At 38.5% G+C, this 18,698-nt stretch overlaps 2 protein-coding genes across 3 annotated transcripts in view; one reads left to right on the top strand and one right to left on the bottom strand.

Moving 5' to 3' along the window:
• LOC130927910 (zinc finger protein OZF-like) overlaps positions 1-17,572 on the bottom strand; it is a 36,334-nt gene extending 18,762 nt beyond the window's left edge. For both annotated transcript variants that reach the window (XM_057854028.1, XM_057854029.1), the window contains exon 1: positions 17,150-17,572. In XM_057854028.1, coding sequence (XP_057710011.1) covers positions 17,150-17,285 — 136 coding nt within the window. In that variant the 5' untranslated portion in view covers positions 17,286-17,572. The remainder of the gene's footprint in view (positions 1-17,149) is intronic.
• Positions 17,573-17,804: 232 nt separating this feature from the next.
• The window catches only part of LOC130927899 (gastrula zinc finger protein XlCGF57.1-like), a 32,321-nt gene continuing 31,427 nt past the window's right edge, over positions 17,805-18,698 (top strand). Inside the window, exon 1 of the mRNA XM_057854011.1 lies at positions 17,805-18,082. Within this exon, the coding sequence (XP_057709994.1) occupies positions 18,076-18,082 (7 nt within the window). The 5' untranslated portion in view covers positions 17,805-18,075. The remainder of the gene's footprint in view (positions 18,083-18,698) is intronic.

Genomic DNA, 18,698 nt, shown 5'->3' with positions numbered 1-18,698 from the left:
TTGTTGAGCCATTTCACGGATGCCCACCCTACGCTCATATTTTTCTGTCATTTGCATCTTCATTTAGAAGGTAAGCGTCAACTTTTTCCTTGTTTCACCACCTGTACCAACCTTTTCTGAAACCTGTGTTGATTTGTCACAAAAGAAAATCCGCCGTGCATTCGTCTGCGGTGCTGCCGTTGTCGTCGTATTTCGAGCATGTCGTCGGATGTAGAAACAAATGGCGAGTCAAATTTTACGTCGGATGTCGAAAAGTTCGTGTGTCGAAGCGATCGTATGTAGAGGTACCACTGTATTTTGAAATAGAGCTATTTTACCCAATATACTTTGTTTTCACATATTTCTGTACTATTTCGCATGTTTGTAGTGTTACTACTGTACTTAATCATGGTTTTACACGTTCTGCATATGAAATACACGTTAACGAATTAGCTAATTAGCTTAGCGCTCGGCGCTAACCATTAACATCTCAAAAACAACAACAATAAAGGCTAAACAGTACAAGAGGGTTCGTATACTCACCTCTTATTGATCCACACGGGTCTTAGCAACACATTCATGACATTTTTCAATTGAAATGCCTAAACACTACTGCTGGACATCTAAAAGACAAGGAGCAACGAACTAACTCTCTTCCCCTCTTGCTCTAAAAAATAACTTGCGCACAAAAGCGCGACCCGGGGCTTCCGTACCTGCCTGTCTCATACACAAATTTATTTTCCAGTCTTTTAAAAAGGATTAAATCTCTCTCTAAGTAACCGGGAGCATCCATCATAACGTGCGCCCGATAACGGTGCCCAGGCTGCAGACGTGTGTTGAATTTTGTTCAGCTACGAGGGGCTGCCATAAAGTTATGAGGGGAAAAATCATCGTTTTTGCACCTTTATGAATCGTAATCGAATCTTCACGTGTCGAATCGCGATGCAAGTAATGATCGATTTTTTGGGAAATCCTCTAATTGGCATAAGAGCAATATAGCTTTATTATGTGTGTGTCTGTGTGGAGGGTGCATGTGTGTGCATGCATGCATAAAAAAATGCTCTGATAAGAAAAGAAAAAAAAATGAAACCTTGAAGTAAACACAAAATTAACACTTGTATTGACTAGGCCTGTCGCGATAACAAATTTTAATGTGGATAATTTCTTTCATAAATTATTGCGATATGTGATATTATTGCACCCCTCCAATTAAAAAAAAAAAAAATACAATAACACTGAGAATACAGTATATATTAATAGATCACGTACACCCATTTAAACATAGTAAATGTTTACTAAATTCAAAAATGCTTTTTAAGAAATCACAACTAAAAACAATAGACCATGCCTCTTTTAAGTAAAAAGACAACAATATTAATGCTGCACAGAAACACAGAATAAATGTGTTTTTAAAAAAATAAAATAAAATTCCACTTAATAATTTAAGCATCTCGGCAAATGAAAACTTTTCCCCTCATAGCTTCTGCTATGGCGTTCCATGTGTAATACAGTGGTACCTCTACATACGAAGTTAATTCGTACCAGGAACTTGTTTGTAAGTCGAAATGGTCATATGTCGATCAGGATTTTCCCATAAGAATACATTACAATTCCATTAATTCGTTCCACAGCCCAAAAACCCACAGCACATCCTTAATAAATACAGCTGTTACTATTGCAAATAGCAATTACAAAGAGCAAATCAAATAAAATATTTATAAAAATCAGAATAATAATATAATAATAGCAATAATAATATTAATAATACAGTACAGTACCTGTAATAATGTAACGAATCGGGTTCTAATATGGCGCTTTTATTGCTGTACCTGAACGCACCACGGGGCTGACGGTGAGCAGGAGAGCGCTATTTTACTTTCTGTTTCGATCCTGGCATCAACAGCAGTGGACACTTGGCAAGTTGATGGAATAAATGATTAGAAACTTGACGATTTCTTTTTACCACAATAAGAACTGTCACCTTAACTTATTAAGACTGGCGAACGGAGGAGGACCACCGGCCGAGATCGACATTCTACGGCCCTATAGACCCTACTCACGTGACGTCACAGCCACGCCCCCGCGCCATGATGTCCGCATACTCGCCATAGAAATGCATTAGCGCTTCGTAAATTCTTCCTATTATTGCACGTTTTACTGCTCGTCAACATTAATACTCAAAATGGTGAAGTCGTGTGTGGCGGTCGGTTGCAAAAACAGAGAAGATAGACGGAGAGACTTGAATTTTTACCGTATTCCGAGAGACACGAAGAGGAGGCCGCGATTGACTGCTGCAATTCGACGAGACAACTGGGCTCCAAACGACTACCACAGATTATGTAGTAGTCATTTTATATCTGGTAAGATGCATTTAATATATATTTAGAGGGTTTCGGGCTGACAACCACAATTAAGATCATTGCTAGGCTAATCGCCGACAACATACACGTATGTATGTAGTTAGTGCTATCGCTAAACCATATAAACATTAAAAGCCCTAGCTCCATTGACAAATGACATGAAATACATTAGACTTGACAGTGGATGTTAGCAAGAACAAAAGATTTTCAATTGAAAATTTCGTAACTCACCTTCCGAGCACAAGATTCCTGCCGAATTTTCGTGTACGAGGACGTGTTTCACCCAACCAGCAACGTAGCATTTATAAGCCTCCAAGCTCTTAAAGTTTTTCAAACTTTCGTGAGAATAGGCTGATTTTGTGTGGGTATCAGATGTCAGGCGAAGCCAGCGGGTCGAAAAACATCGATTTAGGCATCAAATACGGATCTGGCGAATGGATAAACTGAAGCTTTTCCACGTAACGCCTTTTATGCAACGGATCCAATGAGTTTACAGCGTCAGATAACACCGGGGCTTCCATGAATTGCTCTATAACTTGCTCGACTAATAGAAAACAATGAGAATAGGTCTGAAAAAGAGGTACAATATGGCGGCCGGAAACAGCGACACGCCCATTTTGTGACGTAGGTGAGTAGGGTCTATAGAGCCTACCCACGTACCACGTGCTCGCTGTATGGTTCCGCCCACTTGTCCGTCAAAACATAGTGTTAACCTGTTACGGCTACGTACATTTCTCCTATTTACGGCGTGTTTTTCTGCTCCTTAACATTAATAATCAAAATGGTGAAGGCGTGTGTGGCTGTTGGTTGCACTAACAGAGAAGATGGAAGGAGAGACTTGAAGTTTTACCGTATTCCGAGGGATCCAAAGAGGAGAGCGAAATGGACGGCTGCAATTCGACGTGAAAACTGGACACCAAAAAATCACCACAGACTATGTAGTAGTCATTTTATATCCGGTAAGATGCATTTAATATATATTTAGAGGGTTTTGGCCTGACAACCACAATTAAGATCATTGCTAGGCTAATCGCCGACAACATACGACGTAGTACGACATAGTTTCAAATTCAAGATGTTTGTGACTTCCCTTTCTTCCACCATCGTTATTTTTTGAATAATATTTAGCTGGTACCAAGTGAAAGAAACTGGCCTCGTCTACGGGGCTGACAAATAACCACAATTAAGATCATTGCGAGGCTAATCGCCGACAACATACACGTAGTACGACATAGTTTCAAATTCAAGATGTTTGTGACTTCCCTTTCTTCCACCATCGTTATTTTTTGAATAATATTTAGCTGGTACCAAGTGAAAGAAACTGGCCTCGTCTACGGGGCTGACAAATAACCACAATTAAGATCATTGCTAGGCTAATCGCCGACAACATACACGTATGTATGTAGTGAGAGTGCTATCGCTAAACCATATAAACATTAAAAGCCTTAACTCCATTGACAAACGACATGAAATACATTAGACTTGACAGTGGATGTTAGCAATAACAAAAGATTTTGAATTGAAAATTTCGTAACTCACCTTTCCAAGCACAAGATAGATTCCTGCCGAATTTTCGTGGACGAGGACCTGTTTCACCCAACCAGCAACGAAGTATTTATAAGCCTCCAAGCTCTTGAAGTTTTTCATATTTTCGTGAGAATAGGCTGATTTAGTGTGGACAAGATAATTGTAAATATCTGCGTAGCAGATGTCAGGCAGACAGGGCGAAGACAGTGGGTCGAAAAACATCGATTTGGGCATCAAATATGGATCTGGCGACTGTATAGAACGAAGCTTTTCCTCATAACGCCTTTTATGCAACAGATCCAGTGAGTTTGCGGCATCAGAAAGCACCGGGTCTTCCATGAAATGCATTTTAAATTCCGCCATCAATTGAAAACAATGCTAATACAGAGTCAAAATGACGGACAAGTGGGCGGAACCATACAGCGAGCACGTGGTACGTGGGTAGGCTCTATTGTCGACCCAGTTACGGTTGTACACACCATGCTTATATTTTGCACATCTTCATTTCAATGGTAAGCATCACCTTTCCCTTTTTTTTCTTCACCTTCACTAAACTACTGCAACTGCATCAACAACTGCAACAGCAACAACTGCACTAAACTAAAAAATAGCCTAAACCACGCGGACCATCTCCGGCGGGCCGATGGTCCGCAGTCAATCCGGAGCAATGACGCGGCCGGTATATGTTGAACAATAGGATATAATGGGAACAAATTGGCTCCGGCGCTATTTTTTGCCGGACCCAGAACGAAAATGCATTTTGCGTAGTTGGTAACAAGGAAGCCGAACTTTTAACAGGACGTCAGCCGCACGTGCACACGAGGTGATATATCGAAGCGGAAAAATTACCGCCTTCGTTTTTATTTAACGTGCGATAAATGGAATTATTGCATATTGCGACAGGCTTAGTGTTGACTAATTATGTCACAGCAGCCATTAACAATAAGTTATTTGAAGTGTAGCGTTTAAGCTGTAATGCATTTGTATTACAATGACATGTTTGCTCAGTCGTTGTATTAATTTTTATAATGTACGTTGTTCAAGTCATATAAGCTGTTATAAATGTTCATACTTGAACTCATATTGTTTAGAATACATTTTTATGTACTTAATGTTTAGACTGCATGTAGAATTGTTAAATTGGAAGCTGGTAAATAAATCCACGAAAAAGTTAATTTGTATTTCATGCATTGATTCAGATTTTCAAATTATATAACAGTCCGCTTGGGCGAATTTATCATCCTTTATCGTTATCGAGGTAAATCTGCTCAATTTATCGTGATACATACTTAAGGCCATATCGCCCAGCCCTAGTTTGAAGCCCATGAAAATGACCTTAATATTGACATTGACAAAGACCAAATGTGAAGTAATTTGACATTTTAAGTTTTTTTATGGCGTGTCTTTGACCTGAATAGTCGCGTGCTAGCAAAGCATTTGTTCGTGGCCGACGTTACTGGTTGTAAATTCAGATGAGTATTTCGGAAAGATAAAAGTTGTCAATGTACGAGGGTCCGTTAGAAGAAAGAATTTTATTGTTGTGGTGATACAGTACGACAGAGTATTAGTAGAAGTGTGCAAAATGTCCGATTCTTAGATTATTTGCGATTCGGCCGTGGAAGATTCCAGAACGATTCACAAACATCCAAATTCCGATTATTGAAATATGCCAAGTAAAGCGAAAGTGCAACACACTCAGCGTGCCGCGCGGTCTTTGCCACAATGAAGAACGGAGCGAGAGTAGCTAAACATCATGCTTCTCATTACCTGGCCCCTCGGGTAATGCTAATGCTCAACTCACTGTTCTAGCTCAACTCATGCCACGAGATAAAAAAACACAACAACATACCTGACGGCTGCCGAAAAGCTGCTGCAAAGTACATCCACATAACGTTACGGTAGATATCATTTATATAGGACTAGATGCATTATAGATTCGGTAGCGTTAGCAGCACATCTACAAAAAGCTAGATGCGGGCGTTAGTAAACGGCCGCCATCTTAAAGCAGTACACTTCCCTGCAAGGCTGTTGTAGCGAACCTTCCAAGTGAACCTAATTAACTTTTTATCCACAATACTCCCAAATCGGTAAAATATTGACTTGAATCTATCTTTAAAATAGTTTTAAAACTTTCATATGTCGTAAGTAGAAAAAAAGGGAAATTATGGAATAACGGGAGCAATTTTAACAACTTTAAAGGTTGATTCACAACATTAAATTAATTGAATGTAGTTTAAAGCTGCTGATACAGAATGGGGACTGGAGTTTTTTATTTACTGTCATTTTTGTATATTTGTTTACTGCTATATGTTAACTTGATACTGAAATAGTAGTTTGGTTTAGCCTGAGAGTATTTTTGAACAATTTTGGAACTAATGTACAAAACATAAAAAAAATAAATAAATAAAAAAAAAGGAGGGGGGTGCATCAATAATCGTTTTATAATCGAATCAGAGCCTCAGAATCGTAATCGTAATCGAATCCTTAGGTGTCCAAAGATTCCCAGCTCTAAGTATTAGGGCCAAATAAATAGAGGGAAAAAAAAAAAAAAAAAGAACGACGAGTATGGAGGTAGATTTGTGTCTTTATTATTCAATCAAAAAAAAAGTTGCTTCAATCAAATAAAAAGTTGCTTCAATCAAAATATATATTTTCAATCGAAGAAAACGTCACTTCAATCCCCCAAAAAATGTGTTTGAATGCAAAAATAAATTTGAAACTCAAAAAAATATATTTGAAAACTATTTTTCTTTGATTGAATTTTTTTTTTTTTTGATTAAAGTCAAGTTTTTTTTTTTTTTTTAATTGAAACACCATTTTTGATTGAAGTCATGTAATTTTGCGTTTGGACCACATTTTGGCTAAGATATTTGTGTCTATTATTCAATCAAAAAATAAGTTGCTTCAAACAAAAAAAAATATATTTTCAAAATAATAATCACTTCAATCAAAAATTTTCAAAAATTCAATCGTAGAAAAAAAGGTTTCAATGAAAAAATATTTGAGTCTCAGAAATTCGCATTTGAATACTTTATTTTTCATTCAAACTGTTTTCTTTGATTGAAGCAATCCTTTTTGTGTTTGTGCCATATTAGGGATAGGACATTTGTGTCTAAATCATTCAATCGCAATAAAAGTTGCTTTAATCAAAAAACTACTTTTAATCAAAGAAAAAAATCATTTGCAAAAATATATATTTTTTGAAAATATATTTTTTTATTTGAAATATATATATTTTTATTGAAGTGTCACTTTTTTTTGAAAAGCAGAGAGTTTTAAACTCTTTTGTTTTTTTTTTTCAAAGTGGAAAAAGTTCTGAACACACTTTTTTTTTTTTGAAGTGGAAAAAGTTTTGAAGGCACTTTTTTTGAAATTGAATTGAATTGAATCATTTTGACACAAAGATTCAACTTCAACGCTAGTTCCGGTGTGTTTGAGTGGCAGGTGATTACGCCAATGGCATAAAAGTATGAAGCAAGAATAATAGCCACCAGGGCTCCATCCAGCCATCGGAGTCTCCTGGAGTCCAAGCCGAATATAGGGCACCGGTACGGGGGTTGACATCGGCATTTCACCGGAGTACGGTGCCCTGCTGCTTAATGTGATTCAACACAGCGAACTTCACCCGCTGCCCTGACGTGACGGTTTGCAATTGGTTCCAACCGAAGTGTCCGCGACGCGTGGTACAGGAGTGGTCGGCGAGTGGCCAGACACTAGCCTGCCCAGTAAGCGAGAAGACTACCGGCGAGTCGCCGGCGTCCACGCCGGGAGCCCCATCGCTTCAGCTTTGAATGAGTGTCGTGTCATTCGCGGGCCGTCCACTCGACAGCAGGCCTCCGCGCCTGGGGGGTGATATCGGGGTCCGACCAGTGTGCCGCGACAGGGCAACGTGCCGTCGCGGGTACTCCTGTTAAATGCCGACGTCACACCCCTGTACCGGTGCCCTATATTCGGCTTGGACTCCAGCAGACTCCGATGGCTGGATGGAGCCCTGGTGGCCATGCTTGCTTCATACTTTTATGCCATTGGCGTAGCCACCTGCCACTCAAACACACCTGAACTAGCATTGAAGTTGAATCTTTGTGTCAAAATGATTCTATTGAAAAAAAGTGCCTTCAAAACTTTTTCCATTTAAAAAAAAAGTGCATTCAAAACTTTTTCCACTTTAAAAAAAAAAGTTTAAAACTTTTTGCTTTTCAAAAAAAGTAACACTTCAATAAAATATATATATATATTTCAAATAAAAAAATATATTTTCAATAAAAATATATTTTTGCAAATTTTTTTCTTTGATTAAAAATAGTTTGTTTTTTTTATTAAATCAACTTTTATTGCGATTGAATGATTTAGACACAAATGTCCTACCCTAATATGGCTCAAACATAAAAAGGATTGCTTCAATCAAAGAAAACAGTTTGAATGAAAAATAAAGTGTTCAAATGCGTATTTCTGAGTCTCAAATATTTTTTCACATTCAAACCTTTTTTTCTACAATTGAATTTTTAAAAAATTTTTGATTGAAGTGATTTTTCTTTTGAAAATATATATTTTTTTGTTTGACGCAACATATTTTTTGATTGAATAATAAAGACACAAGACACAAAATGTGGTCCAAACGCAAAAGTACATGACTTCAATCCAAAATGTTGTTTCAATAAAAAAAAAAATAAATAAATTAAAAAAAAAACTTGACTTAAAAAAATAAATAAATAAATAAAATTTAATCAAAGAAAAATAGTTTTCAAATATATTTTTTGGAGTTTCAAATTTATTTTTGCATTCAAACACATTTTTTTTTGATTGAAGTGACTTTTTCTTCGATTGAAAATATATATTTTGATTGAAGCAACTTTTATTTAATTGAAGCAACTTTTTTTGGATTGAATAATAAAGACACAAATCTACCTCCATAGACTAAAGTCGTACTATTGCTACCAGAAAAAAAAGTCATGTTATTATGTAAGGGTAATGTAGCTGTAAGCCGCTACGCACTTTGCATACATTCTAAAACAGTTGTCCCAAACCTTCTTTGCACCACGGACTGGTGTGATGTGTTTTTTTTTTTTTTTCCACTGACCGGCAGAAAAATACAGTAAATATAAAGTACACGACAGGGCTAAAAACAAATGTTAAGTGCAGGGAAAATGTAACTAACCAGATGCAGTATCAACCTTTTTTTAACAGCAGCCGCTCATAAAACTTGACGGCAAATATCCTAGGTCACAGGCATAATCAATTCCTCTCCAATCGTGAAAGGTTTCTTGGCTTTAGCAATATGGTTCGCCTCGAGGTATGATGCTCTCAGTGTATTCGCTTTTGTTGATTGGAGGCCCTCACTAACTGTTTCTATCCTTCGTGCTCGTGCTTTTTTTGTTTCAAAAATTCTAAAGGCTCATCTATTATTTCAGGGTGCAGTTTTCGGAAAGGCCGCTGTTATAAAAAAAAAAAAAAGTTGATTCCGCGTATGGAGAGCTACATTTTCCCTGCACTTGATGTTCGTTTTCAGCCCCTTTGTGTTTATTTTATATTTACTGTCATTTTCTGCCACACAATTAGGAAAATAAGGCCCACATCACACTGGTCCGTAGCGCAAAACGCTTGGGGAACACTGGTGTACAGTACAGTGATCCCTCGTTTTTCGCGATTAATGGGGACCAGACCCCGTCGCGATATAGGCTGTATTGGCACCATGGAAAAAGTGCTTAGAAAATAGATTTCGTTCCACTGAAATGGATCTACATGACTGCTGCATTATAATATACATACGTTGCTAACTAGTACCAAAAAAAAAAGTTCTACTCACGGTTTCCAGTCATTTTTTAGTAATTAGCGCTTTTGTGTCGGTCTTTTTTTTCCCCGTGGCGCAGTGATATTGATACGGCGGAGTCGTATCGTCAGTGTGTGAAGCAATTTTAGGTCACGTGCACCAATAGGAGACGAGGATTGTTGCTATGGGTTTGGAAAACAAACAACATGGCGGCGACCGTGTCAAGCTACGACACGAGCGAATATGAACAAAAGAAAAGAAAACCGCATTCGAAATGTAGTCAAAAGGCATGGAAACGATGCTATATGCATCTCTCATCTGTCCAAGGGCGAAAAAGGGCAGGAATTTGGCCGAAACGGCATGCAACTTGCTAAGCCTTCGTGGCTACGTCAGACAATGGCTTTCTCTCCAGGCTCCGTCGAAGGATCTTGCTGAAAATGCGTCGACTGGGATTTTTAACGACATTGACTCCAGGTAAGCCACACACACGCCTTTTGTTGTGAATAACTATGGGAGTTGGGGGGCTTCTGGTCAGATCACATATGAAGTTAAGACTTGCAATGTGAGTTCTGGGCTGTAGCGGTCATTATTATGATGTTAGATTGTTAACTTTGAGCAAAAAGTTTAGATTGACAGATAACATACGTTTTTCATAGTATTTAGTTTGTTTAACTGTAGTTCCAAAAACCTATTTGATAATATTATTCAGGAAAAAATGGCAGAATAGACAAGCCTAGATAATTTGGATTGGAAGATTATGTAAATATGATATGGATGAAACAGTTCACACATGGTTTATGCGTGTGTGCGTGTTTTTCAGAACTGAAACACCCTTCACTGACAGCTACAACTTCTTCTGTGGGACCGTCGTCCATTAAAAGATTAGAGTTGACCAGGATCTGCTGCGAATGGACAAGCTTGTGGAAATATGGCTTTATTGGGACCATGGAAAAAGTGCTTAGAAAATGGATTTCATTCCACTACGCTGGATCTATGCGTTCAAAGCATTTTTTCTAAGCCAATACCCTTCTAACTTAGTCACCAGCCAGAAATGTATCTTGATGTGAATACACAAAAATACAGATCTAGTGTTGCTGTTTTTGCTTGTTTTAAGTGTTATATTAATTCTGGCAACGCAAAATCTTTATCAAATGTCATAAACACATCTACCAAACATTTGAAACAAGTATTGGTGCCTTAGTATACACATAGGTGAATTCATGTAAATGAAATCAAATGCAAATGTAGCTAATTTCTTGAAGGAAACACTTCAACATTAATGATTTGCACCCAGCACAATGAAATATATATTGAATTAAGCTAAAGGCTTATGTATCATATATTAAAAATATCACAACCTACTATGTAATGAAATATATAAAATAAAAAATGCACACCATCCATGATCATAAATGGCTTAAAATCAACCGAATTGCTACCACACCCTCCTAAATGTGAATCATGGCAAAAATGGAATAAGACAAAAAATTATAGGGTGATCAAAAAATAATGTGCCAAAATCATAAGGTGATACTTAAAAAATAAAAGACATCACAAAAGAAGTGATGGACACGTGTTGAAGATAACTTCCAAGTTTTATTTCATGTTTCACAAGTGCTCAAATGTGAGCACACCCAGCAGCACGGACAAAATCAAGCCACGATGAGAATTCCTCTCAAACTTGTGCATGTCGCAGTTATTGTCTTGATTGCAACTGTTGTTAGATATTTCACATCACCAGTACTTGCTGGACGTGTTGCTATATTAAAGACAAAGTTCATTATCCATCTTTATGGCACATAACGTATGTTATACACTAAGTGTATGTTCCACACCTTCCAGCAAATAGTGATGACATGAAAGATCGAATAACAGACTATATCAACGCGGGAGGGAGGAATTCTCATGTCAACTTGGATGTTGTCCATGCTGCTGGTGATGGCCATATTTGAATACTATGAAAACATGAAATTGAACATAGTTACTTCCTACATCTGTCCAAGGTAGTTTTTTTTTTTTTTTTTTTTTTTAATGTTTTTTGTTTTTGACATGGCATTATGATTTTGGCACAGCCTTTTTTAATCACACTGTATATACACAAAAGGTTGGAATCATTCAAGTATGGTACTGTTGGTACACAACATTTATTTAAACATGGAAGTGTCTCATACTATAAAAATACACATGCAAATATTGAAAAATGAATTTAAAAAATATATATATAGAAATAAAAAATAGTAAAACTGTACATGACAACATTACTCCTCAAAATTGCTTTCATCAAAGTCATCAGCCCATCCAAGTGTCTTCTGTTTCTTTGGAAACATTCTCGTATGCTTGGCACCGATATAAATCAGTACAAGAAAGTTTTGCAGACATATAGGAACATCTTCCCGTGTCACAATTGGTTGCCTTTCAACTACAGTTGACTACTTGCAAAACAGTATCAGGGGCAGGATTTTTAGTCATCCATGTCACTGCCAACTGCCCATCCTCAATGTCCCACCCATTCCCAATGGGTGAAGGGGCACACATTTTACCTGACAGACAACGTTTCATAATTGCTGCTTGATAGTTTGCTGTCCTGCAATGTTGGTACAGAGCATCAGTTTTTGGGGGAATAGAATGTTCTGGCAAGATTGACGAGGCCATACAGAAAGATCTGCATTTGGCATCATTTTTGGCATATAACTGGCCAAACCGGTGGCACACGTATTTCCACAACGTGTTAAATGTTTGTAGGTCAAGTTTAAAACTGCTGCCCAGCTTTGCAAACCCAGTCAGGTACTCTTTTTTTATGACGTGCAAAAGAATTTCCCCCCCCCCTTTGCCGTGAAAGGCACAAGCAGAGTCACAACCTGTGAATGTATGGATGCCAATAAGTGCTAAACACACACTAGTGCCAGGAGCTGCAGAGACCTCAGAGACATCAGTCCTCGTTCTGTTGCCTCCTCCTGTGAAAAAATGCAATTTACACTGTAAATCTATCTGCAGACTTACAGCAATCACTGCCACGTCAGTATCAGGGCTTTTATTGACTACAGCTTGATGTTCTTGAGCCAAAAGGTTTATTTAACCATTGTCACCCATAACAGGTATGCAATAAAAAGTTCTACTGGATTCACTTTCTATACACTGTACATACATTTTATAACAAAGTGGTATTGATATCTGGGCTAAAAAATGGTATCGTTACAACACTAGTTTAAATAAGATTTTTTTGAGCATAGGTTAATAACAATTAACCTTGTAGCAAAGGCGTGCGTGTGGCTTACCTGTAGTGAATGTTGTTAAAAATCCCAGTCGACGCATTTTCAGCAATATCCTTCGACGGAGCCTGGGGAGAAAGCCATTGTCTGACGCAACCACGCGGCTCTGCACGTTTTTTCCAAACTCCTGCCCTTTTTCGCCCTTGGACAGTTGAGAGATGCATATAGCATCGTTTCGATGCCTTTTGACTAAATTTCGAATGCGGTTTTATCTTTTGTTCATCTTCGCTCGTGTCGTAGTTTGACACGGTCGCCGCCATGTTGTTTGTTTTCCAAACCCATAGCAACAATTCTCGTCTCCTATTGGTGCACGTGACCTAAAATGGCTTCACACACTGACGATACAACTCCGCCGTATCAATATCACTGCGCCACGGGGGAAAAAAAGACCGACACAAAAACGCTAATTACTAAAAAATGACTGGAAACCGTGAGTAGAACTTTTTTTTTTGGTACTAATTAGCAACGTATGTAAATTACAATGCAGAGGTTATGTAGATCCACTTTAGTGGAACGAACCAACACAATTTTCGCTCAGCCAATACAGCCTAATAAGTGAAAAACCGCGAAGTAGAGCACCCCCCCCCCCCCCAAAAAAAAGTGTGTACAATGTGTACAATGTATTTATTCAGATTTAGCATTGGAAAGAGAAACGTGTAAGTTTCATGTATGTTTTTTCACTTTTTTCAAAAGTAGTATTTTAGAAAAATATATTTATAAAGATGCACGATAATATCGGTCACCGATAATTATCGGCCGATAATGGCAATTATGACGTCACACAGATAATCCAGATAATAAAAAAATTCAACCGATAATGCAATCGGATAATTATATACTTGATTTTGCCTCCAAATGTGCGCAACCGAAGAATTCAGCATGCCGCCTCCTCAACCCCTCCCCTCTCTGAAGCTCCTGAGGGAGGAGGGGTTGAGGAGGCGGTGTTACACGACAAGAAGTAGTTGAATATTATGGCGGCTGTTACTAAAAAAACTACTCTCTCGCCATCTGCGAAACATGTACCGTAGAAGTTCCACGAGGCAGAAAGAAAGCGTCCTCATTCAAAACCACTAACCCAGCAGCCATTTAAAACTGCATCACAAAGATTTTTGGAACGAATACGAGGCTGTTGCTAGGGGGAATGCTAAAGCTATTGTAAACACTAACCAAGTTAAACTACAGGGCTTATGACGATACAGAGTCGGACTGTTTGGGAATGCAGCCCAAGGCGGGTGGTAAATTCGCATCTAAGGCTAAACACCGGCACGACTGGAGACCGATAGTCGGCAAGTAGCCGTCTTCCGACGGAGCCCACCGCTCTGGCCGGTGTTGTGCCGAAAAATGTCCCCCCTGCGTGAAATGTCCCCCCTGACGGGAAAACTTATAATTTATAACGCTTTATTGAGGTGAAAACATCAAATGTTTTCATGGACGCATTACAGTAATGGATATACGACTATTAAATCAGTTTTTTTTTTAAATAGATTACGGTAAATACTAGTTCTGTATTTTAGTAACAAATCGTGGACTGGGTCACATAACCATCTTTGAACAGAAATGTATTAGCCTACAGGTTTTCCCGACCATATCCCAATGACAATCACACAGATATGACATTTATTAGCTCAAGCAGAGTAAAATAATACATATTCACAGTACAAGAAAATCGTTTCCATGTCCATCGATTGGTAAGAAAAAGCTGTTTGTACGAGTGACGTGTGAGTGCTCAATAATAAAATAAAATAAATAAATAAAATAAGCGCTCAATAAAGCGTTATATATAAGCGCTCCCGTCAGGGGGGGGACATTTCACGCGGGGCGACTATTTTTCGGCACAACACCGGTCCGGCAGGCAGGCCGCTGCCGTCTCGCCATAGGCGGGGCGGGCCGAGCCCGGTTCCCCGGCTTCGGGACCGCCGGCGAACACCCCAGTTTCTCGAGCGTTCCCCCACGGCGTGCGAGCAGAGCCAGGACCCGAATACGCCGCGGCTAACCGGCTGGGGCGGGCGGATTATCCGGTGTACGAACGTAGCTGCCGCCGCCGCCGAGACGACACATGTTTTTTTTTTTTTTTTTTTTTACCTAAATGACCCGAGAACCAAAGCCCTGGATAGAAAAAATAATGCCGTTTATACGACCACCATTCTTCATGAAAAAGTGATGTCCAGTAAGCAAGCTTATCATGACGGCACAGTGGTTAGATGATCATTTAAACATGGAGAAAACGAAGTCAGCCAGTCAATAATGCATTCAGTATGTAAAATGACGAGCGGCCAGATGACTTTGTAACGCTGCCTTTATTTTCGGCTTAACAAAACTCAGGCACAAAACAACACGCACGCGGATGCGAGCTCCAACTCCGTCCAGATAGTACTGCCGTGTATCAGGTGTATCAGTTTAGCTGCTGTGAAGCAAATGTCGTGAAAGCCGCAAATGTAAACAAAGCGCTGCAGAATGGGTACATGACATCTCGCTCTTTTGAGTTAATCATTTTCACAGTGTGCAACAAAGCATATAACATTAGCAATCACTTTTCAAATTATTTAACATATTTCTCTGATCAATTACAGTCACAGTAGATAATCAAATTCTTAAATCAATATTCTGTAGCCACAAATATTATTCAAAATCTTTCCTTCTTCCAAGTTTTTGGTTTTTTTAGGATTAAGTATAATAATGTATTGCTTAAAACAAGGCTGTTAAGATTATTTTCAGCTAGCTATTTTTCTTCCAAGAAATCTGAGAGAAATAAATACACTTGAAGCGATGGCAGATAATTTCACTTATTGCCAATAGATTTACACTTAAAACTGACTAGTTTTAAGGAGGTGTGTTTTGCAGTGTATTAATGTTATATATGTTAGGAATGGCTTACTTTTAAAGGCATTTTGTGCAACTTTGGTATTTACTCTTTAAGTAATTGTTGCCAAAAGTTTACCATTACACAATGTCAGACAATCTGTCATTATTTAGATGTTTGAATTGACGACTTGTTCATATTTTATGTTGAAAAAAAAAGAGCAATAAATTATATTTTATATATATATAATATTTTCTTTTGTGTATACTTTAAAATTTTACATAAATCTTTTAATAGAATTATCGGCTTGACATTATCGGTTATCGGTTGGACTGAGGAGGAAATTATCGGGTATCGGTTGAAAAATGTATTATCGTGCATCACTATATATATTTATATATACTGTTTTGTAACAAATGTTTTTTCTGTATACACGCACATTCATTCCAGTGCCAGCCCCCTATGCCCCCCCGCCCCACACACACACAGACAATCACGGCTGGCCGGCTGCCTCTAACCTCGCCACGCACACGCATTACAGCGCGCGCTTCCCAATCTCTCCCCACCCACGTGATCTCTGAACACAGAGATCAAACTTGTTAACACTTATTGGCAGTTAAACGACGATTGACATGAGCAGCACAATCATCGTTAACTTTGATAAGCAACTCCAATGCACGCAGTGCTTGCCTGGGGAAACAGAGAGCAAAGAGAGAGGGAGGGAGCGACAGTGACACGGATCCGCGATAGACTGAGGGCGGAAAGTTTGAAGCGCCAAGTAGCGAGGGATCACTGTATACTAGGGCTGTCAAAATTATCGCGTTAACGGGCGGTAATTAATTTTTTAAATTAATCACGTTAAAATATTTGACGCAATTAACGCACATGCCCCGCTCAGATTAAAACGACAGAAGTGTAATGTCCGCTTGTTACTTGTTTTTTGTTATTTGGTGTCCTCTGCTGGCGCTTGGGTCCAAATGATATTATGGGTTTGGGGAGTGAGCATGATGTAACGACATCAACAATGGCGAGCTACTAGTTTATTTTTTGATTGAAAATTTTACAAATTTTAATGAAACGAAAACATTAAGAGGGGTTTTAATATAAAATTTCTCTAACTTGTACTAACATTTATCTTTTAAGAACTACAAGTTTTTCTATCAATGGATCGCTTTAAGAGAATGTTAATAATGTTAATGCCATCTTGATTTATTGTTATAATAAACAAATACAATACTTATGTACCGTGTGTTGAATGTATATATCCGTCCTGTGTCTTATCTTTTCATTTCAACAATAATTTACAGAAAAATATGGCATATTTTAAAGATGGTTTGAATTGCGATTAATCACGATTAATTAATTTTTAAGCTGTAATTAACTCGATTAAAATTTTCAATCGTTTGACAGCCCTACTGTATACGTATTTCATCAAAAGTGAACCAACCTTCGAGTCTGCGAAGAACAACTTTTGCGTGCATCATTTTGCTCATAGTCGAGTCATGGTGACGTGGGGGCTCCTCTTTTACTCCACAAAGTTCCTCCTGGAACTTTTCTGCAGCCAGTGTAGTTCTCGCGAACATATTCCCCACTGGATTTCTGAACGCTTGACGACGTGCCTGGCAGTTTTGTTAGCGGTTGGCCAGCTAGGCTAGGCTAAAGTAGGCGACAAAACTTCAACGAGTGGCGGAACTTGAAGACTGATGTTTCAGTCCGTAATGTGGCTAATGCTGGACACGTCGTCGCGACTTCGATTTAGTTAAGTGACCGAAATCTAGGAAAAATAATACGTGCACAAAGAAAAACCTGCTCCACCTTGGCCAGTCCTTTTCATTTCCGACCAGGATTGCATGATGGGAAAGGCAGTCTCTCTCCAGCCCAATCACACCGTAAAATCCGCCAATTTCAATAATAAAAACAAAAACAGCCCAAATTACAACTTCCCTTTCAAAATAAAAATATTTCTGTTTTACAATCAAACCTATATTTTGACAGAATGGGGGGGGGGGGGGGGGGGTATCGTACGTTGGACAATGAAAAGTACGCAAAAAAAAAAAAAAAAAAAGCAAGTCGTGTAGGTGCGCGTCATGCGTCATGACGTAGAGTCGTAGAGGATGTGAGTGGCTGGAGTAGCCGTCCGACTGCTTTGGAAAAGTGGTGCTTTAAGCCCCACGACGCAATGTAATCGACTGAAAGGTGTCAGATATTTTTGGACAAGAATCCGTTCAATCTCGCTTCTGCTTCGAGTCGTTTAGGTGCACGTTGAAACGTCGAGGCCTGCTTTGTTAGCCTAGCCTAGTTGAGCAGCAAACAAAGAGAAACAACGCCCCTGGGATAAGCACGTCGCCCAGCAAGCAAACATCAAGTCCCAAAATGTCAGGTGAGTAAGTTAACTTTTGACTTGCAAGTACTACACATCACAATTCGAATGTTTAAAGACACAAAATGTCTGATTAGTGCTGTCACGCAGCACCCCATTTGTGGCTTTCTATCTTTACTGATTAGGTTTCTCTTTCTAATTTTAATGTGATGTAGAATACTTGAATTAAAATATTCTCATGTAACAATTCTACATATTTACCTATCGGTAAATGGAGAAACGACTCTTCAGTAATATCCGATAATAGTTGCTGGACACAAATCTGTAAAAAATACATTTACCCCGACTACAAATAGCAATCTGCAATTTATCCAATTTAAAATAATGCATAGATGGCATATAACTTAATTTAATACGTACAAAATGGGTTTTCCCCAATCCAATAAATGTCCAAACTGTCAGGAGAATACTCCAGATACATATTTGCATCCTATTTGGCAGTGTGAAAGTGTCCAACAGGTCTGGCTGCGGGTAATAAAGGAGCTCTCATCCCTTTCGAACTGCAGGATTCAATTGTCTCCAAATTTTGGTCTGCTTGGCGATATTAATGAAATGAATATCACATGCAGTGTTGTCAAAGATTACTTGGAAAAAGTAATTTATTTACTGATTACGC

The sequence above is a fragment of the Corythoichthys intestinalis genome, chromosome 13, assembly GCF_030265065.1.
Source record: "Corythoichthys intestinalis isolate RoL2023-P3 chromosome 13, ASM3026506v1, whole genome shotgun sequence".
Taxonomy (NCBI): Eukaryota; Metazoa; Chordata; class Actinopteri; order Syngnathiformes; family Syngnathidae; genus Corythoichthys; species Corythoichthys intestinalis.
This window is presented reverse-complemented; position numbering and strand designations above follow the sequence as displayed.